This window comes from Struthio camelus, chromosome 5, assembly GCF_040807025.1.
Source record: "Struthio camelus isolate bStrCam1 chromosome 5, bStrCam1.hap1, whole genome shotgun sequence".
Taxonomy (NCBI): Eukaryota; Metazoa; Chordata; class Aves; order Struthioniformes; family Struthionidae; genus Struthio; species Struthio camelus.
In genome coordinates, this window is record NC_090946.1 from 22,149,269 (window position 1) to 22,164,579 (window position 15,311).

General features: G+C 40.3%; 2 protein-coding genes across 6 annotated transcripts in view; one reads left to right on the top strand and one right to left on the bottom strand.

Moving 5' to 3' along the window:
* Positions 1-1,551, bottom strand: part of PDE3B (phosphodiesterase 3B) — a 95,770-nt gene extending 94,219 nt beyond the window's left edge. Inside the window, exon 1 of one of the 2 annotated variants that reach the window (XM_009684736.2) lies at positions 45-1,551. In XM_009684736.2, coding sequence (XP_009683031.2) covers positions 45-1,064 — 1,020 coding nt within the window. In that variant the 5' untranslated portion in view covers positions 1,065-1,551. The remainder of the gene's footprint in view (positions 1-44) is intronic. The other variant, XM_068944957.1, reaches the window with a different exon arrangement.
* A 91-nt stretch (positions 1,552-1,642) lies between these two features.
* PSMA1 (proteasome 20S subunit alpha 1) overlaps positions 1,643-15,311 on the top strand; it is a 31,124-nt gene continuing 17,455 nt past the window's right edge. Inside the window, exon 1 of one of the 4 annotated variants that reach the window (XM_068944964.1) lies at positions 1,643-1,778. The gene's annotated coding sequence lies outside the window, so the exon portion shown is untranslated. Of the gene's footprint in view, positions 2,188-15,311 lie in introns of all 4 variants that reach the window. The other 3 variants (XM_068944963.1, XM_068944960.1, XM_068944961.1) reach the window with 3 other exon arrangements.

The following is a 15,311-nucleotide window of genomic DNA, read 5'->3' on the forward strand; positions in this document are numbered from 1 at the left end:
CATTCCTCAGAAAAGTTTCTCCCTCCAGTTTTGGAGAAACCTACCTGCTCTCTGGAAATGCAAGGCAACGAGGGTCTCCTATACATTTTGCAGCTGCCATAGTAGCTGGCCGAAGTTTCCCCTAAGGATACGCAGCTAGATCTCCTCCTGGGTCTGATCACAGGCACTTTTTCCTCCACGCCGGGGAGCCGCGGGTGGTGGTGCTGCTGGTGTGCTCCTCGGCTCTGAGCCGAGAAGATGCCGCGCTCCCAGCCGCAGAGCGCCAAGAGGCAGCCTGCCACCCCGACCAAGCCGGCCAACAGCGGTCTGAGGGCTGGGGGGAGCGAGTTAAGGCTGGTGAACGACACCAGCCAGACCAGGCTGGAGAAGACTAAGATCAGAAGACTCCGCCGCAGCTTCAGGGAGCTCTGCAGCAGGGTCAGCGCTGCCACCGAGCCCAGCATTGTCAAGAGCCTGCCTGCAACCGTCTGCAGCTCGGCGGGGTCCTGGGACTCCTCTTCGCGCCCCTCCGCACGCAGCAGCCACTGCAGCGCCACGAAGTCCCCCGAGAAACAGCAAACGGGCAGCGCCAGCAGCCACCAGCGGGTCGTGCCGCCGCCGTGTTCCCCGCGCTTGTCCCGGGCCAGGCGGCAGGTGAGGAAGAAGAAGGCACAGGCGATGCTGAAGAGGGGGCTGAGGCAGCGGGACAAGCACAGCAGGGCGCGCAGCGGCCGGGGGCTGAGGCAGCTGCTCCCGTCCTGCTGGCCCCCGGCGCTGCCCCTGCCCTGAAAGGCCAGCAGCGAGAGGACGACTGCAGCCAGGGCGCCCAGGCTGAGGAGAGCCCGAGAGGAGGAGGCAGCGGCGGCGGCGGGGAGCAGTAGCAGAGAGAGGAAGCTTTTCGGGGGGTCCTGCCTCAGAGGGGTCGCGCAGCTCTTCACGTAGCCGTTCCGCAAGCTCTCCGGGCCGCCGCCGGAGAGAGGCAGGGGAGCAGCCGCCGCGCCGTCCGGCTGCTGGTAGCGCTGCGCGAGCTTGCTGGGTCCGTGGTGGGAGGCGGCCGCGGTGGCGGCTTCTCTCTCTGCCCTCATGGTGGTCGGGGAAACGCGAAAGGGGAGGACGGGGGAAAGGAGCGGGTGGCGCTAGCTCCTGCCCGGCCGTGCCTCCCTCATCTCCTCAGGAGAAAGGCGCCGGGCTGAGCCGCGGCTTCTTCCCCCCGGGCGGCAGCGTCCAGAGCATGGTGGGTAAAGACGCGAAAAGAGAGAAAAGGTAAAAGTCTCTCCCTCTCCCCCCGCGAACGGATCCAGCCAGAGGGTCTCACTGTCGCCTCCCAGCGCTCACCGCCAGCAGCAGCCGCTGGCAAAACCCCGGCGCGGGGGGAGGAAGTGCGGCGAGGAACAGCCCTCAGTCAGTCGGCCAGTCAGTCAGTCAGTCAGTCAACCACCGCTCGCCCGCCCGCCCTGCCCTGCCCTCGCGCAGCTGCGCACGGCACGCGCCTGGGCAACGGCCGCGCGCTAACGGCTGCGCGCTAACGGCCACCCGGTAGCGGTCGCTCCCGCCGAGCGCGCAGGGGGGAGGGGAGGGCGGCGCGCGCCGCTCCTCGCGCGGGGCTCCCCAACGGCCGCGGGGGGAGCGGGGCGTGAGGCGCTAGCGCCGCTGCTCCGCCGCCGTCTCCTTCCCGCGCGCCACGCGCCCCCTCCGGCCCCGCCCCACCCCCAAGGGCGGCCGTTGGGGAGAGCGCCCCCCGCAGCCCCGCCCGTTTAACGGCCCGCCGCGCCCCGCGGGGAGCGGGGGAATGCTGGGCGGTGAGCAACTTCGTGTGTGTGTGTATCTGTTTACGTATATAGATTAAAAAACCAAAAACCACCACCCAACACCGGCGACTTACGTGCCGGCGGCCGCCCCGGGCCTGCCCCCCGCGAGGCCGCGGAGGTAGGAGCACTCCGAGCACCGTCCTGGCCTGCGCTGAAGTTAGTTAGGGGCAGGGACAGCTGATCAAACAGTTGAGAGGTTTGGTCAGAAAAGCTGAGCCGTTCTTAAAGGTGGTTGGGTTTTTTGGTTTTTGCTTTTGGGGGTTTTTTTTGGTCCTTGTTTTCTGTTTTGAGCTACTACGGAAAAGTTGCCAAATGTCTTTGAAATGCACATATAAAGAATATCAACGTATTTTCACTTTAAGGATTATCTCTCTTTTTTTTTTTTTAAAATACATAAAAAGTAAGTATGGATTAGAGTAATTTTCTACACCTTTATTCGGTCTTTGTTAACTGTGTTTACAGATTAGACCACATTGCTACACGAGGTTTGATTATTTGCACAGATAATCCCTTTGGAATGGGTCAAAATAATCATTTGGCACCAGACTATTGAAAGTGTTTAGACTGTTGTCAGCGAAAATAGGCAGCCAAAGGGCTTCTGAAAAAATGCCTATGTTCATTCATCCTGTTTTTTTTTTTGTAAGTAATTGCTTGTACTTTTGAAATTCTGATTTTACCTCTCTGTGTAGGCATCTCATTACCTAAATAAATTAGGCTTATTTTCACTTAATATTGCACTGTTTCAGGGTTTAGAAATCAGATCAGGTAAGTCACTGATTACACTTTTTCTTTGGTATATTGAAATAAGGAATTCTTGAGATGACTTAGTAGTGTTGGTACATGTTGCTGCATTTAAATAGCAGTTAAGTACTCTCTCTGGGGAATTTATAGTGTAACAGGAAGCAGTGCTGCAGCATATGGGCCTAAAAGTTGATAAGATGCATAACTCATCTAGCATTATTACTGACACAAAATACAGTATGGAGTGACAAACCAAATAACTTCTGTGCATAAGAGATTGGAAATGAGTAATGATTTATTTTTTTAAAAAGGTAAATCCAATTGATGGAGCTCTGAAGTTGTTACAAACCCTTCTCTGTTAGAAATACCCCTACGCTCTCTTCTGCTGCCCTCCCTCCCCCATCTCAAAAAAGAAATTCCGCTGTGGCTCACTGCCAATATAATTGTGTGGAATCCTTGTTGAAAACTGATTTTCAAAAGAGGAAATGTGATTTTTTTTCCCCCAGCATTTCCTTTCAAAATTGTATTCTTGCATTTACTTTTATTCACGTGTTATTAACATCACTTGGACCACAACCAAGTGTATATGTAGACGTTTATATGGCTGGGGCATATCTTGCTATTATGCATAGCTCCTTCATTTTTAGATTCTATTGAGTTCAGCTATAGTGTAATCTTCATAAACATATCACATCTGAGTGTATATATGTCTGTCTGCAGCACTGAGCAGTAGAGAGTGCCTAAGGAAGATTATAAGGATAAGGCATCAAAAGACCTTGAACACTGCATAGCTTGAATGCATCAGTCTGTGGGTTTAGCATTTTCTGAATCAGAAATGGTGCCTTATTCTTAACAGCCCTCAGTAGATTTTTATTCCATGAGTTTCCTCAATCTCTCTCTCTCTCTTTTTTTTAATCCACATAGGCTTTTGGCATCTGCAATATACTAGGGAAAGGAGTTACACAATTTTACTATGCATTGTGTGAAACAGTTCTTTTTTGGTTTTGCCCTTGCTAGCTGCTTCATTTGGTGTTCTTCTTGTATTGGAAGAAACAATGAATGGTTGCTCCCTAGTCACCTTCTCCCTTTAGTTCATGATTTTGTATCTTCCCTCAGTCATATCTTTTCCAAGCTGAGGAGTTTTAGTCCTTTTAATTATTCTCATGTGGTTCTCCTCAACTTTTTTGTACTTTTTAGCACCACTATATCCTTTTGGAGGTCGGGAGACCAGGAGTTACACAGAGTTGTAAGGATATAAGAGCAGGTGGATTTATGCTGGGTCAAAATAATGTCTTCCATCTCATTATCCACTATCTTCTTCCCTGGTAATTCTTGTCATCTGTTTGTTTTGTTTTATTTTGTTAGGGGAGCACAGAAGCAGGTTAAGCACTGAGCTGTTGTTAGGACTAACTATATAGCTCCCAGCTCTCTTTCCTGAGTGTTAACAGCTACGCCTGCTAGATAGTTTTATAGGTAGGTCTAGAATTTTTTCCACATGTGCCTTATGATTATCTACGTTAAATTTCATCTTCCTTTTTATTGCCTGTGCACTCGGGATTGTGAGGCGATGTAGAGCTCTTTTCAAACAGCTTTGTTTTTACTACCCTGAATAACAATAATATTAGCACACTTTACTACCTCCCTATTTATTTGTTTTCAGATCATTTATCATGAAATAATTAGCTTTTTTTTTTCGGTAGTATGTCTGTGGAAGAAACACCCTGAAGAAATGTATTCACAATTCATTTCAAAATGTTATGGTAACATAATTGTTTTGTAGTAGCACCCTTATTTCCTAATGATACCATTTCTAGCATATTCTGTTATAAAAGGATGTAACTATGACTAGGTCCCTGTCCTGACAAGTTCACAATCTAGTCATGGACAGTTTCTAGTCATGATCTTGGTTTGAGTAGCATCTATTAAAAGAATATTAACTAAATAATTTCTTCTTGTAGCAGAATCATTTTAAGAATAAATAAATACCCTGTCAATTACCAGTGCTGGGTCAATATTCCTTAAACAAATACAGAAAACATTGCAATAAATAATAAAAGGTATTTTATTTAAATTGGAATGAAGGAATTAATTTCAGGGTAATGTAGCTTTTCTCTTTTTTTGGTCACCTTCCAGTTTTATTAATGCAAGAAAATAGGTAGGTTAGTGATTTTTGTTTGATTCTTAAGGTATCATATGATATAACGCTTGCATCTGTATAACAATGGTTATTGATGCTATTGCATGTATGCACTAGCAAGTGCCATCAGTTGCTATTTGGTAAGTTTCTAAATAAACTTTGGGCTATAATATTTCAAAATATGAAGTTATTGTTTTTGTTGTCTATTCTTCATTGCAAAATACAGTCATTAGAAAGAATAGACAGTATAACCGTGACTCTTTTCACCCAAGACTGTGATCTTGGCATCTCCTTTGGCCTATTTCTCTCCTTTGACCCACGCATCCAGAGCATGTCAAAAATCTTACCACATCCACCTGCATATTTCTAAGTTGTAATCATTCCCTTCTGCCTGCATGGCCAAATATTTTTGCCGATGCTTTGTTAATGGTTATTATATGGCCTGTAATCTTGGTATGTCCAGGGATGAGCTCTTGTTCAAAACTGCTATGGATTTCACGTCTACGTTCCTGTTTGGAAGAAGAGGAGACAACATATCAAATACAAACTTGATCGATCCTTCCTTGTAGTCTCCTTCCTAATTTAGTCCCATGATTCTGATCAGTTTCTCATTATGAGAAAACTTTTCCATCTGATTCTCTAATAGTATTGGACACAGTTGTCCAAATCTTCACCTCTTCAGGAAGCCATTTTGTGATTTCTCTTGTAGCAGCACACAAAGCTAAATGAAAATCTAGGAAGCCCTCTTTCAAGTATCTTTTGAAGGCTTCCACACTGCATTCAGCAAAGTAATAATAGTTAGATCTAATTGTGAATATATGTGCTAGGACTATAATCTTTTTTACAAGGGGAAAGACATGAACATTATGATGCCTAACTTGGAAGTGAGAGGACCTCTAGGTGCTTTCACAATGTAATTTTTCAGGAAACCATGGGAGAAACCAGTACTTTCCAGCTTCTCCTTTTTGTGTATTTCTGTGACAAAACTGTCTCAAGATATGGTTAATAGCTTTCCTGAGGTCTGAACTGTTGTGTTAGCCAAACTGCATCTATTGGAGTTGTGCTTTAGTTTTAATAATAGATTTACGTGTGTGAAGGTTTTTAAACAAAGTGGCCTTTGCGATTGGAAATAAGACATTTAAACCAGATATTTGATTTAAAAAACTTGGCTTTCTAATCATAACCTAAGATAATTTGCATATAAATTCCTGTATATAATTGAAGAACTGGTAAATTGATGCCTTGTTCTAGGAACCGGTTTCTACTACCTGACTACTAGTGTAGTGTAGAGTGTGGATAAAAGGGCGGGAACACAGCACATATTTTGTGTTGAAGCTAATGTGTCATTACATATCTGTTTTTTCTTCTGTTTGTATCCATGAGGAAGTTAATGTCTATAGGCTGTAATCGTCAAGAGAGGTGGACCAGGCTGTTGCCATACGTTTTGTAAATTGCATGTGAACAATACATTTGGATGAATTCCTAATGTATTGTAAATATAGTTTTGAAAAGCTTTGTGAAAGTGTAGATATATGTCATTGATTAAGATATTTCATTATTTTGTTTTTAAATATTACAGCTCCTTTGAGAAATTAATTAGTAAAATAATATAAAGACAGTTAAGGTTGTGCAGACAGTAACAGTTTATGTATACCTCTGACTTTGATATCAGTTTTACATCAGTTGTTTGAATAAATAAATTACATTATAACAACCATAATCATTTAGTGAAGAAAACAAAAGAAATAGTACACCTCCAAACAAACACACATGCAAGTGTGGTTCGCTTAGGGAAAACAGAAGGCGTAACCAAACTGGAATGAATACTTGGAGAAATGCCAGTATTATGTATTACTGTTATACATTTGTACTGAGGCAAATGTTGTGGCTGCTCTCTCTGTTTTTTCTCTAGAAACACATGCCCCAGCTCACTGAGTGATTGCAACTAGAGGCTCAAGCATGCCTGAATACAAGAATGTGTTCAGTTTGTGCTGATTTACCTTCTCATGGTCTATCAGTTACCTGGATGATATTCATACTGTAATTAGTGCTATCTGGATGATATCAAATTTATTTGTGTGTAATGTGCTATCCTTTTAAAGCAGGGGCATCCTAGAATATCTGTTACAGGGCTGATATCGCTAATAGGATATTTATGTGTCTTGAGTTTTAGAGGTCTAGAGAGAGATCTGCCGTAGTTCATAGGCAACCAGATGTAATGGAAGCAAGTGATTTCAGGATACTGAGATGTATCTATTAAGTGAAGACCTTCCCCACCCCAGAAAATACAAGAGAAGAGGCTTCTTGTGGAAGTGTATTTACTATGCGTGTTGTCACTGCACCTGCAAGAGGGGATGTTGACATATTTGGCATGTTTAAGGGTGGAAAAGAGACACAGGTCCAATTGCATTCCTTAGTAAGCAAAGCACTCAGTTTGAATGGTAAATAGCACACACTAAGTCAAAATGATGATCTTTGTTATACGAGAGAAAATACCAAGTTACAGCAAATTACATCTTTTCATTTGATTTGTCAGAAGAGGCACATGATGAAGAAAGCTGGAAGGAAAGGAACAGTGAAAAAGAATGTTCCTTGTATGATAAGATATCTCTGCTGGATATAGCACTTGTCATTTAAAAAGCATAGGTGAAAGCGCTAGATATCCGGAGATGGTGCAACATACCATTATTACATGAGATTTCGCACTTCCTGAATCAGAAAATATCAGAGGTGACATCAGTGCAATGACCTTGACTCTTAAGAAACTAGAAGGACCCAAAGCTTTATCTAGCCTCAAAAGTTTTCTTCTGGGGCCTGTATTTTTGATTTTATTAAGAGAAGAAGCAAGCTTGCTTCTGGTACTGTATCTGGATACTTTCACCACTTTCTTTTTTAAATCTCAGCAGTCAGCCCCCTAATCTGAACAAACTTGAACAATTCTCCAATTGACCAACACATAATAATATTTCCCACTACAGCTGAAATGTGTTTTGGTCATACTGTCATTCCCAGTTTAAAGGTGAAATCGTCTTTACAAAATGGTTTATAACACTTTACCAGCAGAACCTATTGATGCTCATGTGCTGACAACACAGTCACATAATTATACATGGTGCTGCTTTTTTACGTGCGCTCATCTGGAGAACAGTGGGATAGCATAATGTTTTGACAGTAAAAACCCAAGTATTTGTCAGCTATGAAATTTTGCCAGATTTTACTTTTTCAAAACTGATTACTCAAGTACAATTTGTCGTCTTATATAAGCAAAATTGAAGAGTAATAAAAAACACAAAATAGGTGACTTTCTTGATATATATCATCTCTCTATAAAATTTTATTTATTTTATGAATCATCTTTTAATTATAAAATCTACCAATCTAGTAAAATTAAACCTAGAAATGTGTAGTAATATTTCTGTGGTGATTCATTCCTTAACTTGTTAATTGAAATTTCTGTCTTGAACTTAAATAGAGGCATTTCATGAAATCTGCTCATTAGTAGTGCTAAAGATTAAAACTAACTAGCCAGCTGGATCAGTTTTCCAAAGAAGTCTGACTTAAAACATGAGTATCGGATTCATAAATATATTCTCATAAAGATCAAAATCAATCCAAGTCAAGTCATTTGTTGGAGAGAGAAGGAAAAAAAGTGAGCTGAATTATTCGATCAGCTTCTCTTATTTCCTATCCATTTTATTCACCCTAAATCATGAAGATAGATCCTTAAATTAATTAAAATTGATTTGAATTCAATTAAGTACCTGAAATTACATTAGATTGTCAGCATGCAGAAAACAACTTAGTAAAGAAACTGTGCTGAGTTATACCTCTCAGGGTCTGGCCTGTATTTTGGCATGAGCTTGACTGTACACTCAACTATTCTGTTTGGCTGTATTATTTCATTCAGCTATGTTTGTGAAATCATTATAGTCCTTAATATATTCATAGGCTCATCATACGCTATACTTGCCATAAGAGAGCATTAAGTAACAGCTTGGGCCTAAAAGAAAATAGTAAACATATTCACTATTTGTTTTGTTCATAATTAAATAAAAATGTACTCTTTGAATTGAAGTATTAGGCTGCAGATATCTGGATCATAGTGACTTGACAGTTACTGTGTGGAAATATGTACAGTATCTTATCTCTTGAATGCTAAAATGATACTATCTGGAATACTAAACATGCAGAGATCATCATAAATCTTCTTATATTGAACTCTAAAATATTTGGAAATAAATTTGATTTTGGTATTCAAGATAATGTTAGTCTAGTAGAAGAATCTATGTAAATGAATCTCTGGAAATAACATGTAAGTGCCACATTTTCCTCATAAAAGGAGGAGAAATAATAACAGTGTCTTGTAAGGATGACTTAGTAACTTTGTAGGGGGAAGGAATATTGAACATGAGATTAAAAAATAGCCTGATTATGCAATTAAGCTAACTTGCTTATTGATATGGAAGTCTTTTGTCCTTCTAACTACGGAAGGAATTCAGCTTTCTGAAAACCAGGCAGGAATAAATTGTGTGTTGGAGACAGAAATTGTCTGGTTTAAAATAATAAATATATGTGTGACAGAGCACTGGAACGGGTTGCCCAGAGAGGTGGTGGAGTCTCCTTCGCTGGAGATGTTCAAAACCCGCCTGGATGCGATCCTGGGCAATATGCTCTAGAGGACCCTGCTTGAGCAGGGAGGTTGGACTGGATGATCTCCAGAGGTCCCTTCCAACCTCAACCATTCTGTGGTTCTGTGTGTTTAATGTCTGTCCTCTGAAACCTAAGCACTGCACCCAACTGAGTGTTGGGTTTTTTTTTAAATATTTATGAAGACCAAGTTGTTCATCATGCACAACCTGGGCCTTACAAATTATCCACAAAGTTACGAAATGCAGTGAAAGCACTCTGATTTCTCTGTAACCTTGCCTATTTATTTTAAAATCTACATCTTTAGCTAAAAGTTACTTCTCTTTCTGTATAATCAATAGAAACATTTTAGCATTTATAATCAGTGCTGTGTACAATTGTCATACGTTACTAACCCACTCTGCACTTTAACTGAAGCTCCCACTCCTTTTCATCATTCACAGCTTATTGAAAGCAGCATATCCATTGCTTACTCGGGGCTTAAGGTAACTCAGAGCCTGAATTTACCATATCAGAAACTGCACCCCAAGACTTGAAATGCTTTTGTCATTGTGATGGGCTGTGCTGGTTTTGTTTACTCTTGTCTTATAATGGTACCACATGGTTATTTCTAAACATTGAGGGATTGTATCTAGTTGTCAAAGGTAAATAGAAGTTGGTAAAGCAGACTGAGCAGTTTGACAAGAGAAAGGAACAGATACGTCACTTGATCAGTAAGTTTAACTGTTTTACGCTCAAAACTAGCGCTTATTACCTTTAGGAATTAGGTTGCAATAAGAGGAGGATGAACGATTGGACATGAAAATGTACTTAAATATTTCCAGGATATTCATTTTTCACAGGTTATACTCTTCATGACTAAGAGTAAATAGGAGCCTTTAGGAAATACAGCTAATCGTTTTGAGGCTTACCCAAAGATTAGTCAATCATAAAAAGCTCTCCCTCCCTCCTTTTAAGAAATATGTCTTAATTGGCTATGTAAGCAAAAATGAGAGTACGTTACGGAAGTTTTGAAAATTCTCAATCTGTAGGTAATGGAAGACTATTATTTGCAGTTGACCAAATTTTATGTGCTTATTTATAGCTAAAATGTGCCCAACATACTTGGGTACAAAGTAATGGTGCAGAAGCAATCAGTTGTGCACCTGCTTGATATTTCTCATAGTGAAAGAATAATAATTGACCAATAAACACAAAGGCAACGCAATTAGTAGTGTTCTTATGTTGCTTTGAAGGTTTTGTGTTTGAAGTAACAAACTACATCCCGAGGAAAGGACTTTGAAAGAGAATTACATACAGCAATGTGTTTTACCAGAGTTGGTCAATGGAACTGGGAAGTTTGCATTATCATATCTCTGTGCTTAGGCTCAAATTAGCATAAACTAGGTAGTAATGACGGATGCTTAATACACCTAGCTCAAACATCGTATCAGGGAAATCTTCATTTGAGTTTACATCATTAACACATTTCTTACTGCATCATGTACTTGCAATGTCATTTGTACTCTTCCATACTAATTTCTGTTGTGATTGTTTAACATACGTAGGAGTTTGGGGAGGTGTGGAAAAAAATCTGGAAGGTGTTTTGGGACCTGAAAGTCTGTCATGATCAAATATTATTTAGATTTGGAAAAGAAGAGTTATATCAGCTCCAAGTTAGATAAAAAGCATGTATCTTATTTTATCATAACTACTAGGATAACATTGACCACGAACTGAGCTGTCTTTTTTTTTTTTTTTAATTTATTGAGCATTCAAATAACTCTGTTCAAGTGGAATGGATGCACTCCAGACAAAGACAGTACCCTATATCTGATCCTCTGAGTCCTGAGCAAGACCTTGGGAGTGCACCAGCTCCATGACCATGTGGCAATGGGAGATGCTTGTCATACCTGCAGCTGATCATGCTGCCTATTTTCCGGAGAGGGGCCTGACACAAGCTGTTGCAGTTTGGGCTTTGTCTTCTGTTGATATTGCTGATAGTCCTGGCTCTTCAGCCTCAGTTCAGTTCTGCGTTTGGAACTTCTTAGTGTTCTTCTCAAACTATATTCAGAAGATCTTTGATAATTTGGTGACCTTTGTCAGATTACTGCCTCAAAGTTTTTGCCAGAAGTTTGACATACTAATGAGGGTCATATGTCATCTAGAATTATCCTGCAAGCCTCACTTGACACAGTAGAGAGGACAGCCTGTTCATTCACCTCCTCCTCATTTCTTTGGCAATTTTCTTGGCTCCTTTGTTCCCAGAGTAAAACAATTATAAAGGAAGAGATCTTTAGCATCCATTCTGAACAGGCATTATACATTACAAAGGAATGTGAGCTGGAAGGTCATACCAAATGCAAGCATGAGCACCCAATACATGCCAGAGTGGTAGGGAATAGCTTGGTTCTTCAGTGAAGTTTTGCCTCAAGAAGTACTGACTCTTTTGGTGGCTGCGTCTGGGCAATATTATTATTGGAGATTTCTTCTAAGTGCCCATTATGCAAGGTCTTGGTAGCAGATAATTGCTTTCCTAGCTAGAAGTTGTTCTTGGGTGGCCTGAGAATCTTGGAGCTATGCTGTCCTCCTGAGCAATATAGTATATCAGGCCTCAGATGTTTCTCGCAGCAGTCTGCCCAGGTTCTTGAACATGTTAGAAAACAGGCTAGGTCATTTCAAGCATATATATCACAAGCGGGAAATTCAGGACAATATTCTAGAGACTCTTTTTCAAGAACACAGTTAACCAAGAATGACTCTTTCCTTGCATGTTAGTAGGAAATGCCACTCTTTTTACTCTAGGACCAGAATATCTTCTAGACCCCTTTTCTATCAACCGTTAAGGGAGAAAGATGCATTAATTTCAACCACACATGTTCTCCTCTTCTTATCTTCAGAGCAGTTTGGAAGATAAAACAGAATAATGATAATCATCTTAATAGCTCAAGTTGGCTGATTCAGGTAGCACTGATTTCAGAATCTGCACTAATACCAGAATCTGTTGGGCCTTTCAGTACAGCGCCCCAAGCCATTGCCTTCATACCAGGATCTCTTAAGGATGACTGTAAGGCAGATTTGACATCAAGATTTCAACTTCTCTATCCCACATTATTGAGTCTGTTTTTTTTTTTTCCTAATACCCGGAGAACATTTATTTGTCCTTCAGCGAAACAGCCTGATTAATAGTAGAAAAAATGAAAGGCAAATTTATTTGGCCAGCAACATGATGCACACAAAAGTCAATTTTCCTTTCCTTGGCCTCGTTGTCTGGAATTTTACACAATTTCCTGGATGAATCTGGGTTCCTTTATCAGCTCAATCTGTTTGACGGATATTTCAGCCCTGCACTTTTAGGCTGATAGTTACTTTGTTTTTGCTGACACTACAGTAATTCTATCTTGAAGGATTTGGTAATATTTTTCATCTCCTTGATGAACTAGTTTTTCAGTAGAACTGTATTCAGTAGTAGTAGTAGTTGTTTCCTCTCTGTCTGAACACTTTTGAGACCCTAGCTATGTGAATGTTGTTTTAATTCTCAGTAAAAGCAGACTTTCTAGTTGACTTCCTTAAAGCTAAAGTAACTCTTAGCCCTCATCCCAAATTCCTTCTTATGGTAAATGCAGGGCTTTACTTTGACCAGGCTGTTAACTTACTAGTATAGGTACTTGTCCAAACAGCATGTATCCAGGACTGAAACATTGCACATAACGAAAACATTGTGCATACCCTGGATGTCAGAATAAATTTTATTTTACTTTGATCAGACTAGGTGGTTCAAGAGAACCTTCCCCCACTGCCCCTCTGACCATTTGTGTTGACAACAGATACAGGAGACAAGCAGTTTTGATGTGAAGGTTGTTTTGCTGGATAGGATGTTAAAGCTTGTTACAAACTGACAAAGGTGGATATATCTGCCAAAGCTTATTTTACTCAGTCTCAGGAAATATCAGTGGTTTTTCTGTAGAACATTTCTGTCACTGAGATCTACAAATCTCTGTCTAGGTTTGTACTCGCATTTTTACAAATCATTAAGAGTTGTTCTTCAGCCTTGAGTCAAACAGAGACTCGGTCAGATGTCCTTCAATCTCTCTTTTATTAGTTCTTTTCATTTACTGCTGGAAGTCGCATATAATGTGAATGTAAACACAGATTTAGAGAGAAAGGTCGCTCACTTGTAAAAACTTTCTTCAAGATATGTTATCTGTACATAGATGTCTACCCATCTTGGGAATTCTCAGACTGTAAGGTAGGAAGGAACACTGTTTTCTTTTTTGCCACTGCATGGAGAAGAGGGATCTATGTGTGCCGTCATGAATACCGCTGAGGATAAAAACTGTCCAACCTGGTGACACCATAAACAAGCCTACATACTCAACATATCTCAAAGAAGAGTAGTTTCAGCTAAGTAGCCTCACCTTTCCTATAATCTTAATAATTTCAGTGTGACTGTTGAGAGGTGAGAGTTTGATTAAAGAATAGATTAATTTTCAGACTTTAATTTTTTAATTGCATATCAAAATGTTTTGTTCAGTTGAGACACACTCAACAAACACCTACTCTGGGCACAGAGATGCTCATTTGAGTGGTCAGAAATGGTACTTAGAAACCCAGCTTTAAAACTCCGGTTCAATATATATTGAAGAAAAACATAATGAGTCTGATTAGCATTAAAAATACATATTGCTTCAGTAGTAAGCTATGTTAGAAAAGCAAAAGCTATATACCTGGGTGAGGACTGGTAATTATTGATAAGGAAGCAGTATCAAGGCATACTTTGTATGCTGTTATGTTATATGTATGATATTGTGTGTATTACTTTATATAAAAGTGACTTTCGGATAAGACCCTAAACAAATTAAGTGAATGTTGTGCTTTAGTGGTAGGAAGAGAACTTTGGCTGAAACTAATCTAAATAACATGCTAGCTGAGTATTGTATATAGTTAACAGTGAGATAGCTATTTCAGTAAGAGGAATGTCTGTTTGACAGTAGTATATTTTGCAATTTGCACAGTACTAAAAACAAATACAAAACCATTCATATTGGCTGCTCACTATGAAACAAGTAGGTGCCCAGGACTTTCTGAAAGTTTTATCGTCTTAATGTATTTCAAGGTACATAACCAAAAATTGATATCCTCTATCATGAGTCACTTTTCAGAATGTTAAGATACATACTCAATTTCCAGTCTGCAAAGTAATATCTTCCTGTTTGTATTAACTACTGTAAGATAGTGAAAAAGGCCTATGTAAATGCAAAGGGTTTTTTTTTTCCCCAATTTTTTTTTTTAACTATTTCTCCTATTCCCGTATGAAATCTTCCAATCTGGTAGAATCTTTTGTCTGAAGATACTTTATTGCTGTTCATTTAATGATGTGGTAAACACAAGTTAAAACACTTTGATGCCCCAGAATCTGTTGTGAATGAGACTAACCATCTCTATCTGTATTCACAATTTTATTTGATATATACTTCTTAAAATTAAAAACAACTGTGCAGATGTGTTGACTATGTAGTGATAAGTGTTGCAGAGATTTGTAGATATTCACTGGTTAGTTTCAAGGCAGGGTTATTTCAAGGCTGTCTGGAATTAATTTAGAGCCCTTCAAGCCCTTCACTGAATCCTTCCATGGACTAGTCTTAAAAGTCAAGGCCTGTGCCAAATACTCTGGATTTAGAAATATCCTTACATCAATGGAATTTGTTCATAATTTAAGCATGTATGGTGCACTGTCTGAGCTCAGTGATCTGTCAGAACAATTGCAGACAATGGCCATTACGTTGCCAGAAGCTATCTTACGTTTGTCGGGACAGGCTCAGATTTCGGCTTCCATTGTTGTTAGTGTTGGAATATGTGCAGTAAAGATGGCAGTACCAAATGAAATGTGTGCTCTGAAAACAGGGATATGCATGACAGCAAAGCTGTTAAAATCCATGTGGCAAAAATAGAAGCTTGGCAAGCACTAACAAAAATTGTCTGACGACAGCAAGCCTTTTTTTAAGACTAAAGCTTACTCA